Below are 18111 nucleotides of genomic sequence, written 5' to 3' on the forward strand. Positions count from 1 at the left end.
AAAATGTGTGCACTAGGACAAGAGAATTCATCTGCATGCAACACATTTTTTTTTCAGTAGGTTATCTTTTGGTAGGAGGTTGTTGATATATATAAATGAAAATAATTTCAAATATTTTGTGTTGGGTTGTTTATTAATATATTATTTTGACAAAAAAAAAAAGAGGAGAAAAAGGTGTTATCAAATGAAACCTCTCCTGAAAACGTTGTAGCTGTTCCTAGACTTCTTCTTTTTCATAATTATTAATTAGCACCATCATAATAGTCAATGACTCAATATATTGGAAGTTCTCAAGTACATGTATGTTATTTTCTTCGAGTAATTTTCTAGAATATATTTTTAGGCCATTTACTTGACCTTTCTAGAATGCCTTACTAATTAATATGCAAAGACTTAAGCGGACAAATGAATAGAATAGTATTAGTATCATCTATCTGTTACGTATAGTCTTTGAAATACTCCTACAATTTAAAGAAATTGGAGGACAATTGGCAAGAGGGCAATTTTGGGGATTAAAAGAAATCTTTGCCGCTTCTTTCCCTTCACTTTCCCGCCAAAACCTTCTTACGCCATTGCCATCCTGATCTCCCCCTCTCTCTCTGTGGACGTTTTTCTCACCTACTGTCACTCAACGGACCTCAATCCACCAATGGACAAGGACATGGACATGGACATGCCCCTACCAGAAGAGCTCGAGTTGCTCGAATCCAACTTTCAACTCTACGACGACTACCTAGACCTCGAACCACCGGAGCCCTACCTAGAAGAAGAACAAGAAGAAGACCACCAACCAGCGCCGTCTATAGATCCGCCCCTAATCTCCGAAACACATATCAACGGCCACAAGCGTTCGCGATCGGACGGTTCCGACGCCTCGGTACCCGAAAATGTGTGCCCGTCGGACGAGAAACGTTCCAGATTTGACGACGTGGACCCGAAGTCTGACGAGGACTGGCTCCGGTACTCGCCGCCGCCACGGGAGACCAATCCAGTGGTGGAGGAACGGGAGCGTGTTGTGGAGGAGAAGATCGTGTCGAGGTACGCGTCGCAGATCGACGGCGATTGTATTCCGGTGACTGCGCCGAGCGGCGATAGGGTTTACGCGAAGATATGCAGGGTGGAAAGGGAGGAGCGGTTGAAGAAATTGGACGTGAAAGCGCAGTCGGGTGGTAGGGCTACATTTACTTTGATCGTCATTTTGTAATTAGTCTGTTTGGTTTCCGAGAAAAATGTTGGAAAAAGAGTAAAAAGTAGAATTCTGAATATTAGTAACTTCCAATGGGCTGACAATTTAATTTCTGTATGTCTGTTCTATCAGGGAAATAACTATAATAATTAATCTGAATGGGCAGAAAAAGAAAATTACAATGTGAATGTATGTGGCAAGAAAATGTTTTTGATCGTTAGCACATGCTGAAAATGTAGTGACAGTCATAGATCTTATTATTTTTGATAAAAAAGTGTTAAGTAATAGTCGTAGATCTTATTACACTAAGGCTAATTTGAATTTAATTAATTATTATAAAATAGATAGTTTCTTCAATTATATTGCCCCCTGAATTGAGGCATGCCACATAGGAATTCTATGATTCAAGTTCTTCAGCCTCTGTGGCTTATACTTTATGGCCTTCTTTTTAGGTTTGCTTTGTGTAATTCTACTGGGTTGGTAAACAAGCTTCTAACTTTTGAAGTGCCTCAAATTCTAATTTGCTCACATTGGGAAGTTAGAAGATGCAATAGGTGGTGTCCTCACATTGGTATGAAAAAAGTACTTAATTGTAGTTAAAGCTTAAAAATAGTCACGACTATTAAAGGGTTGGCAGCTTAGGCTCAACTGGGAATTTGGCTTAAGGTGGTCATTACATAGGGGGTGTTGTGTGGTTAGAAGAAGATTCTTAGACGAATGTGAAGTGGGTTTCTTCGAAGAGCTAGTTTGATAGATTTTGAGATTGAAAGATGTGTGTTGAAACATTACTTATCAAAAAAAAAAAGACGTGTGTTGAAACATATAGATGGTGTGGTAATGTTCATTAGGTGAGAGGTTTTATGCTTATAGGATTTATTGAGGGGTTTAAGTTGGGTGGGATTTGGGTTGGTTAGAGTTGTGAAGGTTTGTGAGCGTGTATAATCTATCAAAGATGATTTTGGTTGGAGTTGCCCGTTGATGTAGGCATGGAGTTGGCTGAAACACATTAAAATCTTGTTTCCAGTGTGGATTAATTTTTTTTTGGCGGCTACCCCAGTAGGCAATGATAACTTTTAATTCTCATGTTAGCTCCATCTATAGTCATGTAAAAGCTCTGATAGGATGCGATTGTGCTTGCATGGGTTGATTACCATAGTAAAGCAAGGAGACTCCCATTTTAGCTCTGTTAAAGGCTCTAATAGTTAGCAAAGAAATTGCTGGTAATGCAACTTAAGGATTTAGCTTAAATGTCTCAACATGCTATGTTGAGCCCTTATAAAGAGAATCCCCAGGTGTTAACTCTCAACTCTCACAAGCCAAATCCCCATAGTGACATCAGAGCCAATGATCTGATATATTAAGTGTTTAATGTAACTGCACTTGGTTGTTGATGGTTCCCATGGTAGAGCAATGGTTCCTCCTATGATGGCTCCACCCATGTTTGATAAAGGCTCTAATAGTGATGAATTTATGCAACTATGCAAGTGTGTTGGTGGCTCTTATAGTAGAGTTAGGACATTCTTTGGGTTGGCTGCACTTATGTTTGAGTCAAGATTCTAATGTAGAGTTTTTGGCTTAAGCTGTTGGTTAAGGTGGAGTTTATGATGTTTTTATCAAGCCTTCACAAATAAGTCCATAAGGTGTTAACTCTCACAATTCACAAACCCAAAATCCCAAAACTAGGCTATGGTCTTGATTTTACATGATTGGACTTGGACATGCTTTTAGCCGGAAATTTGACGACATTGAATTTAGGTGTGGTCTTGGGCCTATTTTTTTGCCAGAGCTTTTGCAGGCTCCCATCCATAAATCCTACCAAGTGAATTGAATGTTGAACAGTAAAGCACACTCACTATATGGCTATTTCTGGCACGAGTGTATTACTTTCAATTTCTATCATATTAAGGTGCACTGAACGATGTAAATCATGTCTGTTGTGCTGTCATGTTTGGATTGATACCTACTAATTTGACTTCCACATGCTCTAGAAATGGGACCTATCTTTCAATATTAATCTGACAGATTGTCAGCATATCCTCGCATGTTGGCATGTATAGACCATCCATTACTCTTCCACATCTTTAGAGCACCTGCAATATATACATTTTGAAAATTGTCATCTGTTATAATGTCATGATGCATATGCATTTGTTTCATAGCAGTTAATAGTTGGACATCTATCCAACTTTCAGGTCTTATTTTGGAACCTGTCAGTATTCTATTGCAAAAAGTTGAGCAAGAGGCTTTTTCTAAGGTAAACATCATGATATATAATTTATTCTTAGTTGGGGTGCCAAAGCAATGTCAATGATTTTGAAGAATTATAGTTCATTAGGTCAATGGTGAAATGTAAATTCTCAACTGCCGATCTAAATCCTCTCCATTTCCTTCCTACCTAAAGCATATTTTCGAGTAATTACAAACTTGATATATATTTTCTGTACCATCCTGGTGAACCTTTCTTGAACGAATTGTAACAAAACTTATTGAATGTCAGTTCTCTTTCCTTCCCTATCTTCTCTTTGCTAAGAGAATGTAAGACTGGATTGCATATGAAAGAAATAATTTGGTTCAGGTGAATGTCGTGTTTAAAAAACTCTTTAAAGTTTTGGCCATGCTTAGAGGGGCTACAAACTTATCATGGTGATGGATCACTGTCATGCTTTAATAAGTTTCCAGATATGCTTCAATCTATATCATCATGGCACAAATTCATGTTAGACATGATCAAGCATTGTCAATAAGGATGACACACCACCATACTTATCAAAAAAAAAAAAATAAGGATGACACACCACCTAATCAGCTAAGAGTGTGAGATGCATATCATCTTACCTATGAGGGCCCATCTGAGCAAGTTTACTACATGCTAGTGGCTTGATAGCACTGTGCTGGTCTGTTAGGGTCTTTGAGAACCAAATGGTTTTGGAGATGGGGATCCTTAAGGGGAAAGTCTTCTGTGAATTTATCTCTGACCTGCCCAAACTGTCCTATAAGCAACTAAATTCCTCTCAAAGACACTCCTAATTATGTAAAACTCAGAATAAATTTATAATTCCTTGTGGCATGAGATGGTAAAGGTTAATTGTAAATAGCAGGAATTACGATATTTTTCTTGGATGTACCCTATGCGTTAGAATGCTTCTTGTAACTCATTTTCACGGTGCTGAAGGCCTTACAAGCAAGTTCTGAAGGCCAGAGTGGCATAACCCTTCCTGAAACACCAGTGGTGCATGAACGACTTTGGGTCGATAAATATGCTCCAAGTTCGTTTTCTGAGCTTCTCAGTGATGAACAGACAAATCGTGAGGTAAATATATCATGTGTAATTTTTCTGATAGCTTCTTATAAGTAAAATGTTCCAGAAAGGGATTTATTTATTTTAGGCTGCTGTTTCTTTTGACATCTGTCCCCAGCACTTAACTCTTATAGTTTTCTTGCTGCAGGTTCTCTTATGGTTGAAACAATGGGATTCCTGTGTCTTTGGATCTGAAATTAGGAGTACATGTGATGAGGTTTTGTCGGCTTTGAGACGCCATTCTTCTATTGCTCAACATCAAAAACATTCTGATTCAAATTTTTTGAGGAAGAACAGAGGACCAAGATGGCGTAATGAAAGATTTGAAAATTCAAACAATTACAGAGGACCCAGATGGCGTAATGAAAGATTTGAAAATTCAAACAATTTGGATCATGAAAATAGTAATTCGAAAGGCGTTCAGGACTTGTGGAATAAGAAATCAAGGCTCACTGGCCCGCCAGAACAGAAGGTAGTAATAAAATGGTCTGAAGTATGTTTTTGTTTGGCTGATATATTTCATTTTTTGCTGTTTCTTATACAAAATTGCAGAGGATCCTATAAATGCTTGTTTATTTCTTATGCTGTCAATTTGGCAATGGTAAAACTGCTGATGTCAATGTCTTCGTGGTATAGTTGGTCCTTTTATTGTTGAATTGAAGTTTTCATGTATGCTCTTTATGAGAGATTACTTCACGAAAGAACTTTACCTCGTGTATTTATAGAGCGAAAAAGAGGGGTTTACCAACAAATGTGCGGTAGTGTAGAACATAAATTGTCTGTTCAATCTGCATTCGAATAGAACTCTGATATTGGGTTACCATCTCTACAAAAAATCTTTTCCAGTGAAGATTATTATTGAAACCTATATGTAGCCATCTAACATGAGTATTTGGGCCACTCATTTGTTGGCCTTAGTATGAGTTACTGTTTATGGTAGGGTATGTGAGAGATGATGAGTTTTACTATATTTCTGATATTTTTTGCCATAAATTAAAGAGCTACTACTAATTTATTTCTAACTCTTCCATTAAGTTGGTCTCTCTCTCTTGGACATCTTTATTTCTTTGAGCATTGTTAAATCCTCAGTGGATAGAGTTTTCCTCCAAACTAGGTTGGAGGAATTTCCTCCAACCTATTCTATAAAAATGAGAAGCACATGCTTTTTTTAATTACAAGGACAAAGTTGGAATAAATTTTATTCAAAAAGCATATATTATCACATGCTATTTAAAAAACATGTATTTCTCACATGAAAAGTGACATATGTTATTTTTATAGAATAGGTTAGAGGAAATTCCTTCAAACTGATTTGGAAGAAAACTTTGTCCATTACCAGTTATCCCAAAAGCTTAACTTTATAGTAAATGGCAAATTTATAATTTAATTAATATTTTAACACTTCTCTCACGTGTGGGCTCAAAATCCGCCTTAATAAGTGAGGCCCAACGCATGTAATATTTAATTGAAATGATATATGTCACAAGTTCATCTAATCTCTTTTACATGGAAAAATAATGTTATTACTTATTCTTTAATGTTCTTGCTCCATTTTCTATAGTATATCGAGTTTAATTTGCACCAGAGAATGCCTACCATAGATGCTTCACTTGTTTGTAACGTCCATTCAACAAGCAAAAGAAAAAAGTAGTATAATTGAGTGTGAATAGGGGATAGGTTCTCACTGGTCCTTTGTTTGACACACATGAAAAATTTGTATTACAGAGGGCGTGTTGGACACATCTCAAACCAACACTCAGCTCTGCACTTAAGTTATCCTGGTTGATATGGCCTCTGCACTTCTTATTTCTGCTATAAGTTTGAATGTCCATTTGCTTTCTCTGGATTCTTTAGCCATTGACAAGTTTATTCATAATAGTAACTGTGCTGTCATGATTTCCATTATTCTCATGTGTTTGCATGTATGTAGTGGTTTAAGAATTTTTTGAATATACCAATTGTTGTCAACTTTACATGCTGAAAACCAGATAGAAACTGACTTTTATGACCATTGCAGCTCCTTTTACTTTGTGGTCCCCCTGGGCTTGGAAAGACTACACTTGCACATATAGCTGCTAAGCATTGTGGATATCATGTGGTGGAGGTTTAGTTCTTACCTTCTACTAATGCACACCTATGCAATTATGGGTACTTTGGCCACAATATGTTTTGTCTATAATTATTGAGATAAGTGACATCATCTTCCTGCCATTATGAATTTAAGATCTTTTGCTATGTAACATTTGCGGTTACTTGTAATTGTTTTAACAAAAATATTAGGATTTTACAGTTGATATCGATCCTAAAATAGGCATGTCAGACTTCATTGTTTTAAGCATTTTAGATTACATCTCAACATTTTTCTCTGATATGGAATCAAATATTAGGTTTACAAATTTATTTCCCATCATACTACCATGCAATTTGCATTGTCCTCCCTAAACTTCCTTACTTCTATAAAAACCCTTAATTTTTTTTTTTTTAAAAAAAAAACCTATGTCCTACAGCTTGCCGTGGGTCGTGCCTAACCCACGGTCGACTGTGTTTTTTTTTTTTCCTGAACATTTTGCTTTTTTTTTTTTTTTTCGTTATTATTATTTTTTTTTAGTTTTCTTTTCCTGATTTTTTTTGCCTTTTTTCTTTAAAAAATTATATATATATATATATATATATATATATATATATATATATATATATTTTCCTCCTTTAAAAAAAAAAAATTGTTTCCACTCTCTCTCCTTTTAATGTTCTATAAGAGTTTGGTGCTGTGTAGGTTAATGCTAGTGATGACCGGTCATCATCAACAATCGAAGCTAAAATTCTTGATGTGGTCCAGATGAATTCTGTCATGGCCGACTCAAGGCCAAAGTGTTTGGTTGGTGTTTATTTTCCAATATTTCTATACTTGATTATATCACTATAGCTTCTGATGATAAATTTGACTTTGATTTCTATAGGTGATTGATGAAATAGATGGAGCCCTTGGTGATGGCAAGGGTGCTGTGGAAGTTCTTTTAAAGATGGTAATTTATATGGTTTCCTATCATTAGAGCCCTTTTCTTTTCAGAAATGTGTACTAGGACTATGTATTAGTTTGCTTGGTCATTTCTAAATAATGTTCCCCATCTTCTCTCATTTCTCTTTTCTAATAAACATGTTGGTATTTTGTTTCTCTTTTGTATAATAATGAAATTACTGGTTTGTACTTCGTTCACCATTGCCAACATATCTAAGAACAAAAGGAAAACTTATTTTTGTATTGCTTGACCACCATTACAACATTGTATGGTGCGAACAAAGTCAGGCATGAACAAATTGTACCTTTATGTCACATACCTAAAAACTATTCTATGTAAAGCTATTAGTTAAGAAAATATTAATTTATCTTATCAGCTTATGCTCTTAAGTTAGGTTGTCAGGATTTGGATGCAGGTTTCAATGAGTTTAGCAACTAAGTCCTGTTTATCCATTTTGATTAAAGTTCCTTATTAAAATTTATTTTTCTTCTTTTCAATTTCATGAGTGTTAGGACCTCAGATTGTTAAAATCAGGGTTGAATGTAGGATCTGGAACTGCATCACAGTTGTAAATGATACATTTAGACATTAATTTCCTTTTAACTTGGTCTTTTCAACTGGGCTCTTTCTTATCATGGGACTGAGCACCTTACAAATTAGACCATGCTGGTTCATTTACTTGTCTTGCATTATTTCTTTATTCTCCAATCTAAATTGCATATTGTTTGAGTAGGTGTCTGCTGAGAAGAAGTCTGATATGGGGAAGGAAAACATTGCTAAAGAAGAACAATTAGGAAAGAAATCCTCAAAGAAGGGGCGTAAAACTGCTTCACTGTCAAGACCTGTGAGTTTGAGATAGTCATAGATTCTTACATCGTTTGCTAAATGTTTGTCAGAAATATCATCATATTGGGCTTTCTTCGTAGGTGATTTGCATATGTAATGACCTATATGCACCTGCCCTGAGAACATTGCGTCAAGTAGCAAAGTAAGTTTCTGTTGCTATTAATTAGAATGTTATGCACAACAAGTTTACTTGCCATTGTTTGCAAACATTTGCTTTCTTTGGTCTAATACATTAATCAAATTCTCAAATAGAACATGCAAGTTGCTCTATATTTTGTAGCATCATTTATAGGTAGATGTTTAAGATATAAGGGTATGAGCAATGTTGATAAAATCTTGGGGTTTATCAGAAACACACAGGATTAAAGAAGAGAAGGAAGAAAGAGTTAATGAGAGGTTGGGTCATCTTAATTGAGTATTTTTTCCCCTAATTGCATCTATTTTTGTAGAATATCCACAATTAAAGTTAAATATAAAAACCATACTTACTTTTATCCCCAGTGATCTTTATATGAGTTGCAGCCTGAGGCTGTTAGCCAGCTCTATTGAAATTGTGAAACTTATTTGACTATATCTGCAGTTATTCACTAAAAGCTTCCTTGAGTGTTTATGCGATCAATTTGGCACTGCCTCCTATTATGTTAAATATTTCAAATCCTTTCACTTGTTTGTTAGTTAATTTGATATTTCGTTTGAGTATTTAATGATCTAGGTTGTATATTGTGTGGAAACTATTTTGGTGAACTATGGTTATAGGTGTAAGGAAAGCTCTTAGTTGCAGGTTCCTTTTGTAGTTCTAGTTTTCGATTAGCACTAGGCAAGGTTCAAAGTGTTCCATTATATTCCTAATTTTTTCATAAGGTTGGGTAAACTTTTTCGAGATTTGAATATGGTTTTAGTTGATTGATAATCTATTTAAAACAGAGGTAATGTTTTTGTTGGTACAAATATTTAAGCTTGATATTTTACCTGATCAATTCATTCTAGGACTCTCTCTCTCTCTCTCTCTCTTCAATTCTAATAGGAATAGTATCAATATCGACTAGTTCTAAATGATGCCGTGATTTGGTTTTAATACTTGTGCTTAGTGTTGTGCATATTTGTTATGCTTTTCTTGGACAGTATGTTGTTCCATCTGTGCATGATACTAAAATTATACTGTTCCACTTACCTAATACTAAAATGGTACTTCAATAAAAAGGTTATCATATATTTGGAGTTTTTAAGTGTTTAAGATTATTTTCCTGATGGCGTTTACTTGCTTTCTTACAGGGTTCATGTATTTGTTCAGCCAACAGTTAGTCGTGTAGCAAGCAGGTGATGATCTACCTAAATCATTGTTTGCTGTGGTACTGTGATATCACCTGTATACTTTATGGCTTTCTTACTTAATATTTACCACCCTTAAGTAGGCTTAAACCTAACCAATTAGGATTGGCTACATGAATCCTGTTTTGCCATTTAACACCATCTAAGGCCATTTATCTGTTTTGATGCTCATGTCATGTTCTTTCTCACCACTTCTATCTGTGTTTTGTTTTGTTTTTTTTTTTTTAAATCTCCCCTTAGTCTGTTTTATTCATTAAATTTGAACCAAATCACCTTTTCACATTGATGCATTTGTATTTGTTGCACATGACTAAACCATCTTCAGTGGCTTTCCCTCATCTTATCTCTGATTGGTACCACCATAACTTTTGTACAACTATCTACATTTTTTATCTTAACAGCTCTAGTTCAACTATACTCACTTTATGATTATGTTTCTTAATTGGCTAATAATTTATATTTTAAGAGTCCAATGATTTTATGACACCTCTAATGATTTTGTGCCTTAACCTTTTTGGATTCTATATTTTGTGTACTGAAGAGTGAGGGTTACCATCTTTAGATAAAAATAATTAGAATAACTAACTTATGTTTAGTTTTGCTAGGTTTGTATTTTTCACTGTTAACTACGTATTTGGATTTATTATATGAATCATGTTACTTCATGTATTGACCACTAATTTGAGAGATTTTTTTCATATTGCATTTAAAACTCTTTTGCCATATTAGAACCTCTTAGTACCAAAACATGTCTGATGACACTTTTGATTCTGTTTGACAAGTGTCATGTCTTTTTCTTCTTAGATTTATGAACATTTTCTAATATGAATATTATAGGCTCAAATATATATGTAACATGGAGGGAATGAAAACGAGTTCAATTGCACTTACTGCACTTGCAGAATACACGGGTGAGTCATATCTCCTTTTTTTTTTTTTCCCCTTTTTGAGAGTCCAAATTATCCTATTTGATCAATCAAGATGTTCATAGTGCCAAAAAGTACAATACCACTTTTTGATGACAGATATGCTTGATGTATTTTTGTCTTTCCCCAGTTTGAGTTCGAAGTTCTATCCCTAACATTTCCAGCATTCTTATTTTCATCTAACAGAATGTGATATACGCTCATGCTTGAATACTCTTCAGTTCCTCAACAAAAGGAACAAAACCCTCAGTGCGGTAAGAACTTAATATGGTCTTGCTCCTTTAATACTTGTCTGCCATGGTAAAAATAAAGGGTTTGGCTAGACTTTCCCTTTTAAAAAAAAGGGAAACTATACTTACTCCCCTCAAGCTACCATTCAATTTGTAATGTCCCCCTAAACTTTCAATTTTTGTAATGCACCATGCTTAACTACCAAAGGGGTTGCACTCCCTTTGCGATGCAACCTAAAAGTACAAATATCCCTGGGATAAGATAATTTTTTTAAAAAAAAAACAAATTTCAGAAAAAATGAAAAACAGAGACCAAATTTAGTTGAAAAAAGCGAAAAATTCTGAAAAAAACGAAAAACACAATTTCTGAAGAACACAAGTGCCAAAAAAATGTGCTGAATGATGAGAATTAGTTATAGCGGAGTTTTTAGAGTGTAAGAGTATTTTGGTTTTTAGCTAGCTAATACTGTTTCATTTTACTAGCATGTTTCACTGTCTTTCAGTTGGAAATCAGTTCTCAAGTAGTTGGTCGAAAGGACATGTCAAAAAGTGCTTTTGATGTATGGAAGGAGGTAATTCAGAGAAGTAAATTCATAACATGTTTTGTAGCTACTTATCATTCATTCCTTTTTCTTTTTTTTTTTAATTTGTGGTTGCTACTATATTTAGATTTTCCAAAGGAGAAAAAAGAAGCGGGAAATAAAATCTGATAATAATTCCAGCAGTATGCCCAATGAGTTTGACATTTTGCACTCCCTCATATCTAACCGGTATGTAGCAAGTTCCTGTCAACTTTATTTTTTATATTATGATTTAAAACGTAAACCATCTTGCTTAAGTGATCTATGGATATGCAGTGGTGACTATGATTTGATATTGGATGGGATCCATGAAAACATTTTGCATCTCCAATATCATGATCCAGTGATGCAAAAGACTGTAAGCCTCACTTACTAATTATTGATGGTTATTTGATATGTCTGTATTGAATAGTCGGCTTTTACTGAATCTGTTGTTACAACAAGACATGGCTTTTTGTACTTGATGGTTACTTACTTTGATATGTTATTTGAAGGTCAAGTGCTTAAATAGCCTTGGTGTTTCTGATCTGATGCACCAATATATCTTGCGTACACAGAAGATGTCTCTTTATGGTAAAGACATTTAGCATCTGTCATTTGTTGATTCCACTATGATAATTTCAATTATATATTTGTTACCCCATTCTCTCTTTGCTGCAGTTTATTTGCCTCCTAGTGCAATCACTGTACATCATTTAGTAGCCCAAGTTCAAAGACCAAACATTGAATGGCCTAAGTCATATCAAAGGTCTCTCTATCTTACTGCAACCTGATTTGAGATGTCAAGTCTTTACCATTTCTTACTATTGCATCTCTACGAACCTTCAGATCCCGAACAATGTGGCTGGAAAAGATGGAGACTTTAAGGTCTTGGCACTACAAAATTCCACCATATATTTCAAGGCATCTCTCAACTAAGTCTTTTGTAGAAGACTTGATTTCTCCATTATTGCATATTCTGTCACCACCAACTCTACGACCGGTAACATGCCCACGTCTTTTTTATGTCTTCCTTTCCACTTCTTTTCCTGTCCATATATAATGTTTGCGATTAGTTATCACTTGCATCTACTAGAAAGCAGATAAATTCTCCACTACTTATTATTATCTCTTGGTTCAATAATTGTTTACAACCATGATGCTTGTATTAATAATAGGAATTAGCACAATATGATTTGAAGAAAATCATGAAGTGAAGGAAATTAAGAGGGAATAAAGAGAGAGAAACACAAAGAATTACGTGGTTCGGTCTATGACTACATCCACAGGTTAAAGTCCTAAGGGTTACATTAAGCTCTCATATCTTGATAAACTTTACCATACCAATGATCTCTATTTATAGGGAAACAGTGGTAGGTGAATACAATACAAATAAAGTAATCAAATCACAATCACAATTATATGGAGAATAATCCCAATATAGGAAACATATTCTAACATGATTCACTTTCACAAAACTTATGTATTGAGTTTTCTGAGAAAGTTCTATATATTTAGCCTTTTTTGTTTGCGCTTAACAGTTATATTACATTTTTTTTTAACTGAATGTCTGACATGTGCTTTGAGTTGAAGATTTATAATTAAGATTCAATTATTGTCAAACCTAGTTAGCTTTAGTGCAGAGAAAGGTGTAGCAGAAAAACAACATTTGACTTGACCATGATCTGATGTATTCAATTAGATGCAGACATCTGGAAGGCATGCACCTTCCTAAAGTGCCACCTCCATGTTGGAATGACAATGGTGTGTTTTGAAGAGGGTAATCCCTTTCACTGACCCCTCTACAAATCAAAAGTAGCCTCTTGGAACTCTCTGTACCCTAATTTACTGTGGGCACCTGAAGGGAACAGCCATACATGAAAGTTATATCTGATTTTGTAAATCAAGGACGGACAGTACCTTACTTTTTGTAAATTATACTACATTTGAGAATCATATTAGGTGTAGCCTTCTGTAGACCACACAATGTTGGCTGCTTTCCTTTGAAGGGGTGAAGGCAGTAGCTTTATAGATGGCCAAAGCTGCCTCTCTTCTTGTTTCCAACTGATGTAGAACTTGTCCCTCTTTGCAAAATGCACTCCATCTTTTGAACAAACTTCACCGTTGTGGAAAAAAAGTAGTGCACAAAGGAAGCAAACCCATATCTGAAGATCCTTATACTCACATATGGTTTATTTGATTTGTTTTCCCAGCTGAGTGTAAACATGTCCATGGATTGTCTTTTCAATCATATGATACACCTTTATCTTTTTCTGTGATAATTTCTTACTATTGATTACACCACAAAGTTGTTTTATCATAACGGTGTTAAGAAAAACTAGGTTATTTTGTACAATGCATCTTTTTGCATATTCTTTTGTGTTTTAATCTTTACAAAATGGGAACTGGGCAGAGGGCAGGGAGAGCCTGAGAGGTAACCTAGTAAACATTATACTCTTCTTAGTCAATATAACATGTATGTCTTGCATGTTTTTTTTTCTTCCCCTTTATTTCCTTGCTCCTATCTGTGTTTCCTTTTAATATTTTTTCCCCTTTTTAATAAATATGAATTGGAGGACCATTTTTTGTTTTCTACTTATTCTTAAACAGTTTAACATGCATTTCTCTCACAAAAAGGCATGATAAACTGTTGAATTATTCTTTCATAATTGTTACTTTGTATTAACTTGATAACCACCTATTTTTCTGCATGAGTGCATGCTTGTCTTATATATCTTTCCTAAGGTTTCTCATATGGTCTGACGTCCCTCTCAGGTGGCATTACAATTACTGTCAGAAAGAGAGAAGAATGATCTGGCTCAGCTGGTTAGCACAATGGTATCCTACTCTATAACATATAAGACCGTTAAATCTGAGCCTCTGCCCAATAACCCAAGACATGAAGCAGTCTCAGATACCTCATCACTTTCCTTTAATCCTCCAATTAACGACTTTATTAACTTCAAGGTTTGAGTTGATTACAATTTGTTGCGTGTTATATGTTTCTTAATTTTTTATAATTCTAGTCTGAATATTTTTTTCTAACAATTAAACAGGACTATAGTTCTGGTCATTGTGTACTAGCTTTAGCTATGAAGCAGGTGTTGTTGCACGAGGTGAGTCATGCATACTCTTGAAAGTTAGTTGACTGCTCATTAATATTTTAAGTAAAATTTGTTGTGCTTAATGGCTTCATTCAATTGCTTAATTACAATTGGTTGAATCTCCCTTGGCTTGGAAAACAAGGGAACTATTATGGTCCTTAAGATTAAAGTATAGAAATCATTGTACTTTGATTATCTAGATTTGTGCCCAGCAATTGAAGGACCATAAACTTTGAGGTAGCTTTCTTCATAAAGGCTGTGGAAAATCCTTTTGGCCGTTCTTGTGTTGAGGTGTATGTAGAAGAATTTCCTCCCCCCAGACGGGTGGCACTCTCTGGTACTGTGTTTTTCCAGTGATGTACTTACCAAAGGCATTAGTTCTAAGGCCAGGGAACTGTTTGAGTTATACACCAAGGAGTTTGAGCTTTTATAGGCTGTACCTAGGTGCATCTCATGTGAGGCCTATCTAAGGAGTACCTTGAGCCATGAACTTCTTTTGAAACTCCAATAACAAGTATGGGGCTATATATATTAGTCTTGAAACAAATCTGATGTCCTTGTTAGAGTTTTAGTTGCTGTTCTCTAAGCTCTTGAAGAATTGGTCAACTATTTGAAACACAAAAAGTTCACCTCTCTAAAGGTGTTGCCTCATGCAATAAACCAAACTGAAATTCAATGCACTTCTAGCCATTTGCAAACTGAATGTAATCTCATATAATAGAAATTGCGTATTTCAGGTTGAAAAGCAAAAGATCTTACAAGTAAGCATTGGAAGATCCATTCACTCAACAGATGGATGCACCAAGGAAAGGCGGGATTTTGTAGAGGTGGAAGCTAGCAGAGCTCAATCTACAAAAACTGATCATGTACCCGCATGTGTTGGGAAAAACATGAAAAATATGTCACAGTGTAATCCAAGTACCTCCAAAATTTTGTCAAACTTGGGTTCCAGTGAAAGTACGACAGTTGGTGTGAAATTAAAATCTCATGGAGTTGTGAAAAATTCTTTTAGTCGTTCCATAAGTTTCTTTGACAGGTAACCTGTGCTTTTAATTTTTAATTCTATTTGTTATTCTGTTGCTTTGTCTTCACCACTACTATAAGTCAATAGTTTTTCTATTTTTCCATTTTTTAATTGTATGTGTTGTTATTTTACTTAACTACTATAATCACCACTACTAAAATTTAGTGAGAAATTCGAAATTGAAAAACCTGATTTAGATGGTTAAAAGACATACACCCTATAATCTGTACCATTGCTCTCAACTTCAAACAACAGCTTTTTTAGCCATTGAAAGCTGATGGTGGTAGCTACCTCTGCAACCATGATTAATGAGATGAGCACCATTTTTTGCTAATGAAAACGTAGCTTCTTGCATCCTCATTAAAGGTTTCAGCATCTCTTTTCATGGCATTCACATATATGATTGGATATTGATACTTGTCTACAATATTCATCTCATGACATAACTTATCTCTTTATTAATATTTATGATCTCTTGGTTGTTAGTCATGGGATTGGTTTGTTCAAATTAATTTAGCACAAACTCATTTGGTCCAGAGAAAAAAAAAATGTTGAGTATTTTGGTTAGGGTGATTTTAATAATTTCCTTTGAGACAGCCTATCTTGAGCCCTTGCCACATCGCTTAAAATTTTCTAGGCAGTTTGTTTTTAATGTTTATCTTGGTACGTTCCTTTTAGCTGTTTAAATCTTTAAATCAAATGTAGACACTAGTCTTTGATTGTTATTCTAGTGCAAGCTCATGTATTGTTTTCAAATGCTTTATGAAATTGCATTCTTCTTTTACTATAGTTTTTATAGTATCTGCAGAGTAATTCATTCTTTTATGAAAGAGAATAGCTCTATTGTATCTAGCATTGGAAAAGATCAATGTCTGGTTAGTATGCAATAATGGATGAGAATCAGAAAAAGGTTGCGAGTTATCTCTTAACATCTCCTGTTCATTTTTAAACCAGGTTTAAGAAGTTGAGTAGTAAAGGTTCTCAGAGTACTGATGTTGCTGTGAAGAATGAAGCAACCTTGAGGGATATGCATCCGCTGCTATTTAAATTTAATGAGGTACATGATTATTGTTAGTACTTGAGTTCCTTTATTTTTTAAATGCAATATGAACATAATGTCATGCTCATATATTCTGACTGTAGAAATACCCGGTGGTGAGTTTGTGTCACATATATTTCACTAGAACTAGACAAGCACTGGTTACACTAAAAAAAGAGTCATGGTTTCCATTATTAGAGTATTAAGGGTATTTACATGTAGATGTGGAGCAAGAAATCACGTTAATTACTCCACTGCACTACAATTGTGTTGATTTTTGATTTTATCACTTGTAGCTGCTTATTACACTTTTCCCCCCTCTAATTAAAGAATTTTCATCGACTCCCTCAGGGTTTATTTTTGTTAAGAAATGGATAAGAAGTCAAGTTTATTCCTTTGCTCAAACAAAGGATCATCTTTATCCTTCTTTAAAATGTGAAATTTCTTTTGGTTGATTAGAATTTTAGATCAAATCCAATTTGGATAAAATTTAAATAAATTAATAAAAATGTATTGCATGGAGTACATGCCTCTTTGTAAAACATGGGTCTATTGAGATTCTAAATGATCTTGGAGATATATATGGGGCTCCGTGGAGGTGTAAGGGAAAGGATATAAAAGGTGTTCAGATGTGATGTGGATTTCGAAAATTAATTGGTGGTGAAGCTGTGCTTGATTGCAGGAATTAACTGGATTGAGTGCAGTAGTGAGGAGGTGAAGGTGGTCGTGGCTTGTGAGTGATAAGAGTAGGAGTGTGGAATGTAGGCAGTTTTCATTGCAAATGCAAGTGTAGAAATTTGGACTGAGCAATTTATCCAAAAAAAAAAGAAAAAAGAAAGTTGGACTGAGCATGTAGGATATAGGTATAATATTTATCTTCTTACTAAATTTGATAAAGTGAGGGATCCTTCTGCTCCTCAAAACAGTATCATCTCAAGCTGCTTTACAGCTAAAACTATGAAAAGCAAGCACTCATGATGTTGTCCCTTACAGTACTTGTTTTTCTAGTACTGTTGACTTAAACGTGTTATTAGGGATTTACAAGTGACTGCCTTTGAAAAAATTCTTGATTTCTGTGGCTTTGTTAGTAATGAGTAAACTGAACGGGATGCTATTTCCTATTTTCATGCAGGGTTTCACAAATGCTGTTAAAAGGCCTGTTCGAATTCGTGACTTTCTTCTGTGAGGAACCTCGGTTCTTGTAAGCGATATAAAATTGTTCATTTATAATATATATCAATTTCTTTTCTTTGACTACACTCTCCAAAAAATTTCTATAATTGTCCATAACCCAATTTAATATACAATAATATATAGCCTTTGCTTCTATTAATGAGATACTGCTTTACCATCTGCACTATTTCAGATAAATTCACTGGGAGTCTATGAATAAAGTTCCAAAAGTTAATTAAGCCCACAAACATAAACCTTCCCTATAATTTTTTTCTTGGCTGATGTGGACACCTGTATATAGCAATGGGATGTGGGTTTGAGCATCTCATCCTCAGCCCAACTGTTTACATATTTCATTAATTTGTCCAATAAGCAAGCG

At 34.8% G+C, this 18111-nt stretch overlaps 1 protein-coding gene across 1 annotated transcript; it reads left to right on the forward strand.

Annotated features, from left to right (window-relative positions):
- Positions 1–518: 518 nt before the first annotated feature.
- On the forward strand, positions 519–17897 carry LOC132177549 (uncharacterized). The gene is made up of 23 exons (XM_059589918.1): positions 519–1169; positions 3379–3440; positions 4359–4496; positions 4633–4956; positions 6502–6588; positions 7258–7359; positions 7442–7507; positions 8235–8345; positions 8428–8489; positions 9620–9664; positions 10514–10587; positions 10789–10856; positions 11336–11404; positions 11502–11602; positions 11690–11771; positions 11908–11986; positions 12074–12161; positions 12242–12395; positions 14168–14359; positions 14449–14508; positions 15234–15532; positions 16475–16577; positions 17692–17897. The coding sequence occupies exons 1-23, from the start codon at positions 650–652 to the stop codon at positions 17743–17745; spliced, it is 2940 nt and encodes a 979-aa protein (XP_059445901.1). The 5' UTR covers positions 519–649; the 3' UTR covers positions 17746–17897.
- Positions 17898–18111: the final 214 nt, after the last annotated feature.

Source organism: Corylus avellana, chromosome ca4, assembly GCF_901000735.1.
Source record: "Corylus avellana chromosome ca4, CavTom2PMs-1.0".
Classification (NCBI taxonomy): domain Eukaryota; kingdom Viridiplantae; phylum Streptophyta; class Magnoliopsida; order Fagales; family Betulaceae; genus Corylus; species Corylus avellana.